Source organism: Alexandromys fortis, unplaced genomic scaffold, assembly GCF_014885135.2.
Source record: "Alexandromys fortis isolate MF-2015 unplaced genomic scaffold, M_Fortis_MF-2015_v1.1 scaffold_26, whole genome shotgun sequence".
NCBI lineage: Eukaryota > Metazoa > Chordata > Mammalia > Rodentia > Cricetidae > Alexandromys > Alexandromys fortis.
This window is the reverse complement of record NW_026067894.1, coordinates 8,433,714-8,450,653: the sequence shown is the minus strand read 5'-3', so window position 1 is coordinate 8,450,653 and position 16,940 is coordinate 8,433,714. Positions and strand designations below refer to the sequence as shown.

Genomic DNA, 16,940 nt, shown 5'->3' with positions numbered 1-16,940 from the left:
TTAACAGCTGAGCCATCTCTCAGTCCTACCTGCCCACTTGTCTAACTTACTCATTCATCTGTTCATGAATTTAGAAGATACTCCTTAGCTGCTCCTTCTTTTCATTAGAGGAAACGGGCTTAGAAAAGACAAGGAATTTGTTCTTACAACTTCCAGGAGGCATGCTCACTCACATAAATATAAATGTGACGGAGGGACAGCAAGATGGCTCAGTGAGTAAAGGTACTTGCCACCAAGCCTGATGATCTTCATGAACCCCAAGACCCACAGGGTGAAAGGCAAAAACTGACTCCACCCAGTTTTCTTATGACCTCCACATGTACCAGGACACTCATGTAAATACACATGTACCGCCACACAAACAAAAAGATAAAAATGTAACAAATAGAAATGGATCTTGAGCTGGCCAGTTGGTTCTGAGAAGAACATAAAGAGACAGGCTTTAAGTCCCACTCTCTAATACTCAGACCACAGGGATAGCTGCAAGTTAGGATCCACAGTACACACTATACCAGCCACGCCCACAGCCCAGTTCTGCCCAGCGGGGTTTGTCTTACCTTGACAGAGAAGATATTTGCTGTGTGCCCTGTGTGCATGGAGAGCAGCTTCTTGTGATGCAGTGGGTCCCACACAATGGTGTGCTGGTCATCGGAACCAGAAGCCAGCAAGCTGTGGGCAGAGTTAGGAGCTCTGACTTCAAGTTCCCAGGGTGCCTCTTCCCTTTCCCCATTCCCAGAAGGTAAGGAGGTAGGCACACAGAACTCAAAGGACAGTAGATGTTGCAGAGTTTAAGGTTAGCTTGTAAATATTAGTAGATTCCTCACTTGGCTAAGAATTTTTCAAGGTTTTCCCAATACATCCACCTAAGTAAAGCAGGGTCTGGGGGTTCACCCAAACTTCCATCTGCATTTGGGTTAACAGTTTACTGTGTTGGCGGTCATGGGCAGTAGTCTATCTCCTTAGAAGTACCAAAGTGAGGAGCCCTCTTCTCCCGACCTCCCTGACCCCTTCTCTGGCCCCTCTAGCACATACTTACTCTCCTTTCTCATTCCACTCCAGACAGTTGACACATCCGGAGTGACCCTGAGGAGGGAACAGAGGGTTAGGAAGAGAGCTGATTGGACAGTCTCCGGGGAAGCACAATGCCTAGAAGTGGGATAAAGCAAGCAAACCAGTCTCTCCTTCAGTATTTGTAAGGGACACGCGGCGGTCAGAAGTAAACAGAACTTTATATCCCGTGTCTCACAGCATATAAAGGACTTTCTCACAAAGTCTCAGTCGACACTGAACACCTGAGCTATAAAGGGCAGACTTTATCATTCCATTTTGCAGTAAAAACATACATGAATAACCAGAAATAAAAACCAAAAACTTCTGCCGCATCCCTGGAAGGCACTGGTACAGCTCCCTCAGGGAACAAGTTCAGGGACAGAATGTTTGCGGTATCTTTGCAGTTCCACGTTTCATTCATTTATTCCTCCATCCTCACTCCCTACCAAAGTCAGAACCTAGAGATTAACGCAGAAAGCTAAGTTGGGCTAGAGTATTTATCTTGAGGGTTTTACTTTAGAGAGAAAGAGAGAGAGAGAGAGAGAGAGAGAGAGAGAGAGAGAGAGAGAGAGAGAGTGTGTGGGGCTGGAGAGAAAGTGGGCGTACACTTACTGTTCTTGCAGAGAATCCAGGTTCGATTCCCAGCACCCACTTGGTGGCTCAGAGCCACCTGTAACTCTAGTTCCAGGGGATCTGGTGCCTTCTTCTGGCCTCAGGCACATGAAGGCAAAACACTCAAACACATGAAATAAAACAATAAATCTTAAGAAAGAAGCAGAGAAAGTGAGGCAGACACTAGTGAATGGTGAAAGCGCAGGGAGAAATGGTAAGAAGGGGCAGCCCCAGAGTTCACAGCAGAGGCAGGAGGATTTCTGTGAACCCAAGGCCAGCCTGGTTAGAGAGTGAGTCCCAGGACAGCCAGGGCTACACAGACAAACCCTGTCTCGAAGCAAAACAAAACAAAATGAATCAACCACTACTACCACAAAAAATGATCTATCTATAGCAACATATTTCAATTCCTGATGTAACAGGAATTCCTGTAGGGAAGGCGACAGTCCTAACTCGCAACAGGTGCTTTTTCCTTCTACTGAGCCCGCGTCTACTACATACCCCTGCAGTCTTTTTACGTTTTACTTCTACCAAGCACTGAGCATATAGTTGGCATGTTTCTACATGTGAGTGCTACTGTGTAAATAATACAGGGAACTCTGGCGAGAGGAAAACCCTACACAGGTCAGCCAGGTTAGTCAGACAGTGGCTGAGTGCTATGAAACCATAGAACAGGTGTTGGGACCTCGGCAACTGCCTCTCCTAAGGCCGTCCTCACTGCTGCTTCCCTCCAGGGTCTAGATACACTGCCCGCGTATATAGTGCACACTGTTTGCCTGAATACGTGAGGGAATTAGAGACGCTTTCCTACTTTTCTTCTCAGGTGATTACGACATGAATTTACTTCATTATCTAAAGGAAGCGTCGGCAACTTTTTCTGTAAGGGGCCAAACAATAGATATTTTAGGTTCTGTATACCATATGGTCTCTGTATGAATCATTCAATTCTGCTGTTGAATCGCTAAAACAGACAGACAATACATAAATGAATGAGTGTGGCTGTGCTCCAATAAAACTTTATTTATAAGAACAGGTGGCAGTGTACTTGAGCTCATATGGAAATGCAAAGGACTCAGAATAGCTAAACAATCTTGCAAAAGAATAAAGTTGGAAGGCTCACATGCCCTAATTTCCCAAGTTGCTTCACAGTGGTACTGGGATAAGGACAGATATTTTGGTCAATGCTTTACACGTATGGATTCTTAATACAATTCAACTGTCTTTGCAACAAATGGTGCTGGGACAACTGGATGCCACATGGGGTGGGGATGCAGTTCAGTTGCGCAGCACTTGCCTGAGATGAGCAAGTGCTAGGCTTGATCCAGGACACCATCATGAACAACCAAAGAATTTAGTGTCAGGCTGGAGAGATGCCTCAGTATTCAAGGCTAGGTTCACAACTGAAACCTTAAGGATGAAGCTGGGTCACCCTTAGGGACCTTATTTTTGCGATTCCTACCTCAGTGGATCTCCTTACTGAACTTAGTCTCCATACACATACAGATGGATCAAAGACCTACACCTACTCTCTAAAACAATATGACTATTGGACGAAAACACAAATATAACATTTCATGACCTTGAATTAGCAATGATGACATAAATGTAACACTGAAAGCAAGGTGAGAAAAGAAAAAAAAAAACCAGGGCAGATGAGAGGACTCAGGGTGTCGGCACCCCTCTGCCCAGCCTGCACCTGAGTTTGGTCCCTGGGACCTGCACAGGGAAAGAGAGAAAGAAATGGCTCCTTCCAGTTGTCACTGGGCCTCCTCCACAGGTATGTGTGCCCCACTCACACACAATAAATAAATGTAAAAATTAAAAAAAAATTTTTTAATGATTTACTTAACTTTATTTTATATTCATTTATATAAAGGTGTTAAATACCCCAGAACTGGATTTTCAGACAGTGTGAGCTGCCATGTGGGTGCTGGGAATTGAACCCAGGTCTTCTGGAAGAACAGTCAGTGCTCTTATCCATTGAGCCATCTCTCCAGGCCCGTAAAATTTTTTTTTAAATATTTATTTATTTATCATGTATATAGTTCTGTCTGTGTATATGCCTGCAGGCTAGAAGAGGGCACCAGACCCCATTACAGATGGTTGTGAGCTACCATGTGGTTGCTGGGAATTGACCTCAGGACCTTTGGAAGAGCAGGCAATGCTCTTAACCTCTGAGCCATCTCTCCAACCCCCTAAATGTAAAAATTTAAAAGAGAAACTAAACAGCTACCCAGTGTTGCTGGGGTCTGTGTCTAATCCCAGCAGTAGGCAGCTGAGACAGGAGGGTCTGAAATTCAAGGGCAGCTTTGGGGTGTACTGCAAAATCCTGTCCCAAGAAATTGACAATACTGAATAGCTGTAAGTCAGCTAGCTACTCTACTCTTAGGTACACAAAGAGATCTAAAACTGTCTTTACACAAAAACAGGCACATGACAACTCAGAGCAGCATAGACACATACAATGTAAGGCCTACTTTGTCACTTCCGCGCCACAGTTTATATACAGGCTACGGTGCTTCTTTGACATGCCAACTTGACGCCGTCTAATTTGAATTTATGCTCAAATTACACAAGAAACAAAACGGAAATAAAAGGCCATCACCACCAGGCCTGGTGGCCCACACCTGCACATGGAAGCAGAAGGGTCAGAAGTTCAACAACAGTCTTGGATAAATTCAAGTCTAATCTAGGCTACAAATAAATAGTTTCAGAAATAGTAACAAGAGAAAAGAAATAAAGGCAAATTGAGGAGGTGAGATACATATTTGGCTCCAGTACTAGCAGGTTCCTGATGGGCAGATTCAGCCAGGCACAGGGGGAAAACAGGAGTCAGGATTATGGCATTTGCACCTGTGCTGAACATGTAAAGACATTTTTTTCCCTCATCATTATCCTAAAATGATACAGGATTCTATTAGGTATTAAAAACAATCTAAAGATGTTGTAAAGTATTCAGGAGTATGCAAATGACACATTTTATACAATACCTTGAGCATTTGAAGATACTTGTACCTGTGAGAAGTTCTAGAAACCCTTCCTCCCAAAGCATAGCAGGGGATGACTGCATAATACATGTAATTTAAGAATAATATTAAGAAAATCCGGGACAGTTAAGTACACACTGCTCACAAAGAGGACCTGACTGAGTTCAGCTCCTGCACTCACTTAGGGTGGGTCACAATATAACCCCAGCTCTAGAGGAATCTGATGCTTTGGCATCCAAGAGTAACTGTACACACATGAACCCACATATACCTAGTTAAAAACACAAATCCAGCTAAGTGTGATGGTGCACACCTTTAACCCCGGCACAGCAGGTGGACCTGCACACAGAGGATGGGAAACAGGCCGTGTGGATATAGGATGCAAATTCCATCTCTCTCTCTCTCTCTCTCTCTTTTGGTGTTAGACAGGGTTTCTCTGTGTAAGTCCTGGAGCTGTCCTGGAATGCGCTTTATAGACCAGGCTGGCCTCAAACTCACAGAGATCCGCCTGCCTCTGCCTCCCTAGTGCTGGGATTAAGGGCGTGTGCCACCACCGCCTAGTTAAAAATTGGATCTCTTACCTGAAGTTCTGCTTCCAGGCCCAGCCGCCGGATAAATGGATCAGTGACATGATATCGCCGTTCAAAGCTCAGGGCACCCCGCTCCTAGGGACAGAAATGAAGTTGTGGTTTCTTTGGTTCAATATTATTTAATATCTAGCTTGCTTTTTCAAAATGTGTTTTATGTGAATGGGTGTTTTGTCTGCATGTTCATCTATGCACCATGTGCAAGCCTGCTAGGTGCAAGTCAGAAGAGGGTGTTGGGTCCCCTGGAACTGAAACTGTAGACAGCTGGGAATCAAACCCAAGTCCTCTGGAAGAACAGTTAGTGCTTTAAACTTACTGAGTCATCTCTCTAATCTCCTATATATTTAACTTTTCTATACTCAACCCTATGCTGGGCACGATAAGAAACAGAAAATATAACAGAGAATTGGAAAAAACAAAAACAAAAGAAAACGGAATGTTTCCATATTTTGGATGGAAGAGCATTGCCTCTGGGATACACTTTGTAAGTGCATACACATGCATATACAAAATCACCTCCTGGTACTGAGCCCTAAAAACAGTTCCTGTCTTGGCCACCCAGTCCAACAAAATCCCCCAAAGACCTCCAAAACCAAAATTAAGTATTCAGCAATACCAGGTGAAGCAGACAAACACAGACTATGTACACCCAAGCTCTTGGCTCCTATCAGGGCACATATTACACTCAGTTAATCCACATGAAACTCCATGCACCGAAGGCTACATAAGTCTGCTTTTGAAAACGGGTCTCACTATGTAGTCCTAGCTGGAACTTGTTATGTAGCTGAAGCCAGCCTTGAACTCACTGAGCTCCACCTGCTCTGAGGGCTGAGATTAAAGGTATGTATCACCACACCCCACTGACTGCTATGTAATTGAATTTCTTTTTAGTTTAAGAAAGTTCTAGGGCTGGAGAGATGGCTCAGAGATTAAGAGCATTGCCTGCATCTTCCAAAGGTCCTGAGTTCAATTCCCAGCAACCACATGGTGGCTCACAACCATCTGTAATGGGGTCTGGTGCCCTCTTCTGGCCTGCAGGCATACACACAGACAGAATGTTGTATACATAATAAATAAATTTTTTTTAAAAAAAGTTCTAGCATTTAACTTTTCGAAGGTACTATCACTTAACAACAACAAAAACATTAGAGCACAGGCAAACAGAGTGACCAGTCTTCAGGCAGTTCCACTATTCAGGTTCTTGGGCTTCTTACCAGAGGTGTATATATGCCTTGCTTGAAGCTATTCTAAGCTCCAGTTGTCCCATTCTGGAGCTTCCCTGGAGCTGCCTCGCTAACTGAACCCACCTGCCCAGTTACTCTCGCATCTCACAGGTAACATTGCCTTCACATGGAGACTGCAGGACAGGCTCTAGTGCAAGGGAGCATTAAAGAAGATCGGCCTCAGGCTGCAACTCAGCAGCTGGAGCAGTGAAGAGGCTAGAGCTTATATCATGTGTACCCCCACACTGATGGCTCACCAGCCTACATTAATCTTAGCAATGGAGACACAAATATGGGGAACAGGGGAGCCTTCATGAATTCCATGTACTTGAAAAAAATTGAGAAGACAGGAGACCTTGATTCTGTCCTCAGTCTGCTACTAGCCGGCTATGTGACTTTAGGTAAGTCACCACTGTAGACCTGTCTTTTTTTTTTGGGGGGGGGGGTCATCTTTAAATGAATCTATAGGGTGGCAGTGGATCTCAACCTGTGGGTTGCAACCCCTTTGGGGTTGGAATGACCCTTTCACAGGGGTCACCTAAGACCATGAGAAAACACAGATATTCACACTACAATTCACAATAGAAGCAACATTACAGTTAAGAAGTAGTAATGAAAATAATTTTAGGGTTTGGGGTCCCAACATGAGAAACTGTATTAATCAGTTGCAGCATTAGGAAGGTTGAGAACCACTGTAGGAGAAAAAAGTGTCTAAGGCACTGGTTAGAAGGTCCGGGCTGCTTACCTTGATTTGCCTACGAATGAGGTCCCTAGTAATGTTGACTTTTGCCATCTTCTCTTAATGGTTCAACAGAAGGAAGCTATAGAAGGATCTTCAAGACCCTTGCACATTCCAACCAAGCCCAGGTCCACAAGACAAGCATTTAATTACCTGCAAGGAAAACAAAAAGCACCATCAAGCCTTGGGAATGGAATAGGTACCTTCACAAGCCTGGTCCCACTCCTAAGACAGCCCACTAGCCCACTCAGTAATTTATGACATGGGGGGCTGGCCTTAAGAACCCCTGAGTGGGTAAAGATGAAGCACAGTGACTCATAACCACAGGAAGCACTGAGCAAGCACGTGATGAGTCGTGATAACTAACCAGGAATGGCTGTGGATGCAGGAAGGAAAACGGCAAAACAAATGTCAATGTCCACTTGTCCCATCACACCAATGGCAAACTATCTGAACTATCACACTTTAGATCCGAGACCCTCAGCCAGACTCTCCCACAAATCAGAACCATAGACAAACAGTGTCACAAAATCAAAACCTCAAAAAGGGGGCTTCCAGAGAACTGACACAGGGAAGCTCCAGGCCCACTTCCAGGTCTTGCCCTATACACCTATTTGTTTATATCCTTTGTAAATCCTTTATAATAAACCAGCTTTCCTTCTGCTACTCTATGACTAGCAGTGGGCATGTGTAATGGAGACAGAGATCTCCTTGTGGAATTGCTTCTTTCTCCTCCCACCTTAAGTGAGCTTCAGGAACCCGGGTGGCCAGACTTGTGTGGCAGGAGCTTTAGCTATTGAGCCATCTCACCAGCTCCAGTATTTGTTTGTTTGTTTTCTAGTTTTTCGGAACAGGGTTTCTCTGTGTAACATGACCTGGCTGTCCTGGAACTCAGAGAATAACTTGCCTCTGCATTCCAAGTGCTGGTATTAAAACCATGTGCCACCGCCACCCAGATCCAAGACTTTTTAACTTAAAAATGTTTTTAAATTTTCCATGTATCTTTGTGAGTTTGAGGCCAGCCTGGTCTACAAGAGCTAGTTCTAGGACAGGCTCCAAAGCTACAGAGAAACCCTGTCTCGAAAAACAAACAAACAAAAATTTCCATGTAGGAGTATTATTCTGCCTGCATGTACGTCTGGAGACCAGGAGCTGCAGGATCCCCGGGGAACTGGTATTGCAGTGGGTCATGAGCTGCCATGTGACAGGCGCACAGAATCAAACCTGGGTTCTCGGGGGGGGGCACCAGATCTCATTACAGATGGCTGTGAGCCACCCTGTGGTAGCTGGGAATTGAACTCAGGACCTCTGGAAGAACAGCCAGTGCTCTTAACCTCTGAGCCATTTCACCAGTGCCAAAAAAACTTATTATTTTAAATTATGTATGTGTGTGCTTCTGTGTAGTACACGTGAGGGTAAGGGCCAGCAGAGTCACATCTCCTATAAGCTGGAGTTACAGGCAGTTGTCACCAATGTATTAATCAAACCATGGTCCTCTGGAAGAGCAATACCTGCTCTTTACCATGGAGCCATTTCCCCAGTCCCTAGTAAATGTTTTGATTTTTTTTTTGAGATTTAGGTTTTTTTTTTTGTTTGTCTAAGTATTTTCTATTAATTATTTTTTTCCAGCCTGTTCACAGTTTCCCTTCTCTCCCCCTATCCACGCCTCCTTTTTCTTCAGAAAAGCAAAGGCCTGCCATGTATATCAGCCAGTAACGGCAAATCAGCTTGCAGAAAGATTAGGCACATCCTCCCCTATTAAGGCTGGACGAGGCAACTCAAAAGGACAGGGTCCCAAAAGCAGGTCCAAGTCAGAGACAGCGCCTGCTCCCTCTGATCGGAGTCCCACAAGACCAAGCTACACAACTGTAACCTAGTGCAGAGGGCCTAGGTCAGTACCACACAAGTTCTCTGGTTGGCAGCTGAGTCTCTAGGAGCCTCTAGGAGCCCAGATTAGTTGATTCTGTGGGGGTTTTTTTTGTGGTGTCCTTGACCCAAAAAAAGTTTTTTTTTTTTTTTAAAGAAGAACGCAAGAAATGTGCGATGACAAAGCCCATGATTCAACTGAATAAATTCCTAGGGGCTGGAGATGGCTCAGCAGTTAAGAGCACTTGGCTGCTCTTCCAGAGGACCAGGGCTCAATTCCCAGTACCCACATGGCAGCTAACAACTGTCTGTAACTCCAAGATCTGACATCTTCACACAGACATGCAGGCAGGCAAAACATCAATGTACATAAAATAAGAATAAATAAATTAGAAATTCTTCCTCAGTATCTGGATAGTTGGCCTTTGTCCCATCATATCTATTCCTATACCATCTAATTCTGTTTAAAAGAGGAAGAAATCCAATTCTTTAATATATAGCAAAAGGAAACACAAATGCAAGAAGAAAATTCAAGTATATTCATCACAGATTTTGTTGCTGAAAAAAAAAACACAAGTTCTCAATATTAACAGTCTGGTGAAACAACGTATTGCCACATAACATCATACAGATTAGAAATGATAATCACAGGTCATCAAAATGGCTCAGTGTAAGGTTACTTGCCACCAAGACAGACAACCTTAATTAAATCCCTGGGAACCACATGATAGAAAGAGAAACTCCAGCCATCATGTGTGCAGCCACACACATATGGACCCTCCACACATAAAAATCAATGCAGTATAAAGTTTTTTTTTTAAAGAAATGAGAGCCACGAAGGAAAAATGTCTATGCTATGTGCAGCCCTTAAACAAACACTATACCTCAGCTAAGTGTTAAAAGTGAAATATCACTGCTTTGGGGTTATAATAAGACTTTTTCATTCTACTTTCCAAGTGTTCTGGAGCAGTGGTTCTCAACCTGTAGGACGGGAGCCCTTTGGGGGTCGAGTATCAGATGTCCTGCATATCAGATATTTGTATTACATTCATAACAGCAGCAAAATTAGTTGTGAAGTAACAACAAAATAAATTTACGGCTGGGGGTCACCACAACATGAGGGACTATATTAAAAGGTTGCAGCATTACGAAGGTTGAGAGCATTAGAAAGGGAGAAGGGGAAGGAACACATGTTAGCCAGAGATTGGTACTGGGTATCTTCCTTTTATATCTTTCCATGTTTTTTTTTTTTTTAAACACAGGCTCTCCCACTGGACTTAGAGCGCACTGTGTGGGCAGACTAGCTGACCAGGGACTCTCCTGTCTCTGCCTCCCCAGTGCTAGCATTCCTAGCGGGTATCACCATGCCTGTGTTTCTGGTGAAAGAAACTTAAGAGCCTTCTGCTTGCACGGCCAGTACTTTAACAACCAAGCTACGGGTCTACTCATCAAGGCATGTTTAGTTTTAATTAGGAAGGAATAAAATCCCCAAAAGTTGCTTAGAACTTGGGATGGCTTTTTTTCAACCTCTGCATGGCAAAAAGCTGGTAAGCACATTGTTGTTGTCATTTTGTTTTGTTGTTTTTCCAAGACAGGTTTTCTCTATGTAGTTCTGGCTGTCCTAGAACTTGCTCTACAGACCAGGCTGGCCTCCAACTCAGAGATTTGTCTGCCCCTGTCTTCCAAGGGCCAGGATTAGCGCCATGCACCTCCACCACCCAGCTTCCTGCTGTCATTTTGAACAGAAGCAAACAGATTCAGGGGCGTGTAGCTGTTTCACTGTCACAAGTGAAGGACCTCAAACCCAAGCTTGACGACTCAAAGCCCGTGTTCTTAATCACAATGCTATGTTCTCTTCCAGAGCAATGGCCACCATAAGAATCCAAAGAGCCAACCAAATCACAGCTTCCTTTGCAGCACTAACCAGGTGTTTAACATGGAGAATACTGAGAAAGAAACAGCACGTACAAGAGCTCAGAATCAAAGCAAACAATTTTAGTTAAGATTCATGTGTGGCTTCGAAATACAGAAATACAGAAAGGGGAGGAAGAAAACCAGACACACAGGAAACCAGTCAGCTAGGAGGTAAAATAAAAACCCATTAACTTTGACACAACTGATACCTACTTAGCATTTTAATGACCATTTCTTCCCTGTCCTGAGAAGAAATGGTAACACACTGGAAAACCGTCCTGGAATACAGCCCGGCTTTCTCAACCAAACAAAGAGTGCCTTCCCACAAAGTTTGGTGGGCACATCTAACTTGATAAAAGATTTACAGAGGAAGAAATACCTTTATATCTACCAAGGGCACAACTAGTTTCATATTTCCACCCAAAAGTCTCTCAAACAAAGAATTAGATTGATAAATCAAAACTTATTTCAAGATGAAATAATGAAATAAGAAGATGAAATCAGGGCTGGAGAGATGGCTCGGTGGTTGGGAGCACTGGCTGCTCTTCCAGAGGTCCTGAGTTCAATTCCCAGCAACCATATGGTGGCTCACAGTCATCTATAATGAGACCTGGCACCCCCATCTGGCTTGCGGGCACACATAGAAGGAAAGCTGCACACACAAATAAGTAAATAAATAAATAAATAAATATTAAAAAAAAAAAAGAAGATGAAATCACGGCCAACTTCTCAGTGCTACCTCCGTGAGCATTCTTGAGAGTCAACAGGTCAGTTACTGTAGCTCAAATTCTAGTAATAATTCTTACTACCTGAGTCAGAGGTCAGAGAAGCAAAGCAGTCAAACCAAATGGGGTATCCTGTCTCTCCACATCCTCAGACTGAATGCTTGAGCTCCTCTCTCTTCCTACCTTATATTCCCTTCCTGTCTCCACTTCCCTAGCGCTGGGATTAAAGGTATGAGCTCTGTTTCTCCTTTAGAATTGATCTTGTGTAGTCCAGGATGGCCTTGAACTCACAGAGATCCATCAGCCTCTGCTTCCCCGATGCTGGATTAAAGGTGTGTGCCACCACTGTCTGGCCTCTATGGCTAACCAGCAGCAAACTCCTCACTCTGATCTTCAGATCACAAACTATCACAAGGTACAGAAGCTTGGGAAAGGGGGACACTGACATCCAGCAGCGACATACATGACATACATGATCAAACACTAAAGATGGCACTAACAGGAATTCATTCTCAGATGCGGTATGCAAATTACATAATAGCTGAAATTAATAATTTCACGAATTTTAGCACAAGAATTTTAATGAGGTGGACTTGGAAGGATTAACTGAATCTTACTTATACTAATTTATTCGTATGTTTTAGAGCCAGCACGGAACAGGACATTAGCCACGGGGAAGAACATGACAATGTGGAAGCCACTAGAAAAGGAGAGCATGTTCTCCTCACTCTGAGGAGGGGTGCTGAGCGCCACACCCCAACTTTCACACTCGGAGCTGGAAGAACATGGAGAGCTAATTTGTTTAGAGAAAATGAAAGCTCAGTAAAGACTTTCTCTAGCCAGAGGACAAAGGTTTTCAAGATATGATCTGTAATTAGGACGCTACAGGGCAGCCTGAACAGACACTCATGAAAGGAGGAGAAAGTGACTGTCTCAGGCGGGCCAGCAAGAGGAAAATGCATGACGTAATGGCTAACAGAAGGATGAGCTGAGCGGCTAAGCAGATGTCACACCTCTCTGAAGGCATTCTCCCAAGGGCTGAAAATCACTAGCATGTCACCTTTAACCCCATCCTACCTGCAATTTTTTAGCTTTGGCTACTAGGAAAGTTTCCTCTTTGAGGACAACACTAATAAGAAACTAATATTCAGGGCCAGCAAGATGGCTTAGCAGGTAAAGGGACTTGCCAAGCATATCTGGAACTTAAATTCAATTCCTAGAACCCACACGTAACACGGAAAAAGAAATCTTAACTTCATGAAGTTGTCCTTGACATTCATATACACTGTGGCATGTGCACACCCATATAACTGTGTCTGTGTGTGTAACCATACACATACAAAATACTAAGGGCTGGAGAGATGGCTCAGAGGTTAAGAGCATTGCCTGCTCTTCCAAAGGTCCTGAGTTCAATTCCCAGCAACCACATGGTGGCTCATAACCATCTGTAATGAGGTCTGGTGCCCTCTTCTGGCCTGCAGGCATACACACAGACAGAATATTGTATACATAATAAATAAATATTAAAATAAATAAATAAATAAATACTAAGTAAAATAACAATAGCTGGGTTTGGTGAGAAAATGATCCACTCCTAATGCAAAGGGAAAGGGTATCAACAACGTAAGAGGCGAGGCTGATGAAGTTATCCATCCAGAACCAAGAACTATGTTAACACGCAAAAATAAAGAACAACCCACTTCATGTTGGTCATAGTCCTTTGTCTGCCTAGATAATGCAGCAGAAAAGATAACACAAAATGGATTTTATGAATGTAGCATGTTGGGGCTGGAGAGATGGCTCAGTGGTTAAGAGCACTGGCTGTTCTTCCACAGAACCCCGGTTCAATTCTAAGCACCCACATGGCAGCTCACAACAGTCTGTAACTCTGGCTCCAGGGGATCTGACCCCTTTAGAGGCTTATATGCGGGAAAAACACCGATTCACGTAACAGAAAATCATGCACCTAGGCATAAGTTCCAGCCCTCTCAGTGTGCCAAGAAGACTTCACCTGAGGTCCAATTTGCACATCTGCAGAATGAAAACAGGGTAGGCATACCTACCTCAGTGGGCAGCTCTAAGTGTGAACATATACAACAACGGTGCCTGGACTTGGGAAGTCCTGCTACACGGTCTATCAGGAAGAAAGCTGACATTGGGGATCCCATCACAGGACTGTAGGTGACAGAGCCTGGTGTCCTTACTGATAGCTTTAAGTTGGGAGATCAGAAAGAAAACTGCAACTTTGTTTTAAAAAGGAAACTCCACACAAAACCTCATGCAGTGATGTTTACAGAAGTGCTGGACAAAGAGAAAAGCAATTCAATGCCTCAATAGATAAATCAAATGTAGAGATGGATATCTGACCCCAGCTCCCCCCCCAAAAAAAAAGCAATAAAAACTCCAGGCTTGGTAGTGCATGCCTGTAAACTTAGGGGCTTAGGCAGGAGGCTACCTGAACTACAAACACTATCTCAAAAAAAAAAAAAAAAAAAAAACAGCGGGGAGGGGGAGCTGTGATGATAACCCAATAAGTGTTTGCAAGTTCCATCCCCCAGCCTACTTAAAGCTAGATCGAGTGGCACACTCTTGTAAGGCTGGGAGATGGGAGAGACAGGTAGATTTTTGGAGCTTGCTGGCCAGCTGGCCTACACTGTACCTCAGAAAGTGGTGGCAGTGAGGGTACAACATGAGGTGAGATGCATCAGCTGGTACAGTGCTCACCATGCAAGCCTGACAACTCGAGTGTATCCCAGGGGCCCACAGAGGACAGGACAGGACCAGTTTTTTTAAGCTGTCCTCTGACCCACACACATGGCATGGTTGTGACCACACCTCCACATATCATATACATACAAAAAATTCTAATAAAGTGGGCCACACCTGAGGCTGACTTCTTGCCTTCACATATAACTCAAAAGACATATTCACACATAACCACAGCACACATGTGCACCCACCAACTCACTAGCCAAAGAATAAACTTCTGGAAAGATCCCAGTGAATGGTGATGTCATATGATCTAATCCTTGAAATGTTTAGAGCTTGGAAATAAGAGACGGCAGAACAGAAGACAGCAAAAGGATGCAGCCTTTTAAATTGAAGCAGAATTCCATAAGACTAATCGTTTCTGAATATACAAGTCAACGGTCTCCAGCACACATACTGTTGTACAACCACCACCCCTAGCTTCTTCCAGAACATCTGCATTACTCCATACCCAGCAAGTAGTCAGTTCCCATCCCCCCTCCATCCCCAACGCCTGACAAACACCATTTTCCATTCTGTCTTGACAGATCTACCTACTCCAGACGTTCCATTAGCAATATACGGCCTTCTCTATACTCCAGATGCTTCATTAGCAATATATGGCTTTCTCTGTCTGGCTTCTTTCATTTATCATAATTTTATTTAAGATCCATTTTGCACTGTCTGTACTTCACTTCTTTTTCTGGCTAAATAGTATTCCACTACACTGATACACTACATCATGCTCATCTACTGGCTGCTGTGAACATCCGTAAAGAGACCCTGGCTGGGAATGCATCTCGGCATAGACCAGTTCTAGCATGCACCAAGACTGGAGCTCTTATCTCTGGTCAGGCGGTGGTGGCGCAGCCTTTAATCCCAGCACTCGCGGCAGAGGCAGGCGGATCTCTGAGTTCGAAGCCAGCCTTGTCTAAGAGTGAGTTCTAGGACCGCCTACAAAGCTACACAGAGAAACACTGTTGTCAAAAAAAAAAAAAAAAAAAAAAAAAAAAAACCCTTTCTAGTTGAGCAGTGATAGAAGGCGCCTTTAATCCTAGTGTGGGGCAGAGGCAGGCGGATCTCCATGAGTTTGAGGCCAGCCTGGACTACAGAGAGTTTTCCAGGACACCCAGGCTACAGAGAAAAGCCCTGTCTTGAAATCAAAACAAAACAAAAACTAATGAAAAAATAACAGCTGAACTATTATAATTTTTATGTCATGACATTTCTGGCATCTGAATATTTCAACTATATATAAAAAAGCTTTCAAACTCTTTTCCTTTCCACTTCAAAATCACAACTCAGAAAGGAAAGCTCGTTCTGAACTCCTCCCGTCTCCTCCCTGAACTGTGGTTTTGCAGCTTCTGTTCCTTCAAGGCCTGCTCTTCACCTGATTCATCTCATAATGTTCCCAAGACTGAACTTGGCAGATGCCAGTAACTACTGAATAAACAGCGTGGCTAGCTGTGTACACAATGCATTATGCCTGCCCAACTACCTTTGCTCGTGCTTTTAATTTGCTTCACAGCAATCCCATGAGGAAGCCACGAGGCTATTCTCATCCCCACTCCATGGTGCTGAGGAAGGACCAGGAGGGGCTGGGAGCCTATCTATCCCCATCATGCCCTTGGCCAGCTTCTACCTTAACTGATAGGAATTGAGAGAGAATGCACTCTGCCCAATTTTTCTTCCGTCTATAAAATGAGAATTATTAGCTGGGAGTGGTGGTGCACAGCTATAAAACCAGCATTTGGGAGGAAGGCAGAGATCAGGCCAGCTTCAGTAACAGAGTGAGTTGGAAGCTAGCTGGGCTATATCAAGACCTATCTTAGTTTTCTATTGCTATGACAGAACACCATGAGCAAGGCACTGATCTGGTGATCATGGCTCCGCAGGGTCAGAGTCCATGATAACCATCATGGCAGCAGAAATGGTGCCGGAGCAGTAGCTAAGAGTTCCCATCTTGATCCACAGGTCCAAGAAATGGCATGAGCTTAATACTCACCCACAGTGACACACCTCCTCTAACAAGACCACACCTACTAATCCTTCCCAAATAATTCCAACCAGTGACCAAGTACTGGGGGCCATTCTCATTTAAACCATCACAAGACCCTCTCAAAAAAGGAAAAGAAAAAGAAAAATGGGCTAGCCAGGCAGTGGTAGCGCATGCCTTTAATCCCAGCACTTGGGAGGCAGAGGCCAGCCTGGTCTAAAAGAGCTAGTTCCAGGACAGGCTCCAAAGCTACAGAGAAACCCTGTCTCGAAAAACAAACAAACAAAACAAAAACAAAAACAAAAAAAAAGAGGGCTGGAGAGATGGCTCAGAGGTTAAGAGCATTGCCTGCTCTTCCTAAGGTCCTGAGTTCAATTCCCAGCAACCACATGGTGGCTCACAACCATCTGTAATGAGGTCTGGTGCCCTCTTCTGGCCTGCAGACATACACACAGACAGAATATTGCATACATAATAAATAAATAAATAAATA

General features: G+C 44.0%; 1 protein-coding gene across 3 annotated transcripts in view; it reads right to left on the bottom strand.

Annotated features, from left to right (window-relative positions):
* The window catches only part of Wdtc1 (WD and tetratricopeptide repeats 1), a 57,309-nt gene that overhangs the window by 20,447 nt on the left and 19,922 nt on the right, over window positions 1–16,940 (bottom strand). For all 3 annotated transcript variants that reach the window (XM_050149933.1, XM_050149943.1, XM_050149930.1), the window contains exons 2-5: window positions 7,205–7,351; window positions 5,231–5,314; window positions 1,037–1,083; window positions 558–669 (exon numbers count right to left, since the gene is read on the bottom strand). In XM_050149933.1, the coding sequence (XP_050005890.1) occupies window positions 558–669; window positions 1,037–1,083; window positions 5,231–5,314; window positions 7,205–7,252 (291 nt within the window). In that variant the 5' untranslated portion in view covers window positions 7,253–7,351. The remainder of the gene's footprint in view (window positions 1–557; window positions 670–1,036; window positions 1,084–5,230; window positions 5,315–7,204; window positions 7,352–16,940) is intronic.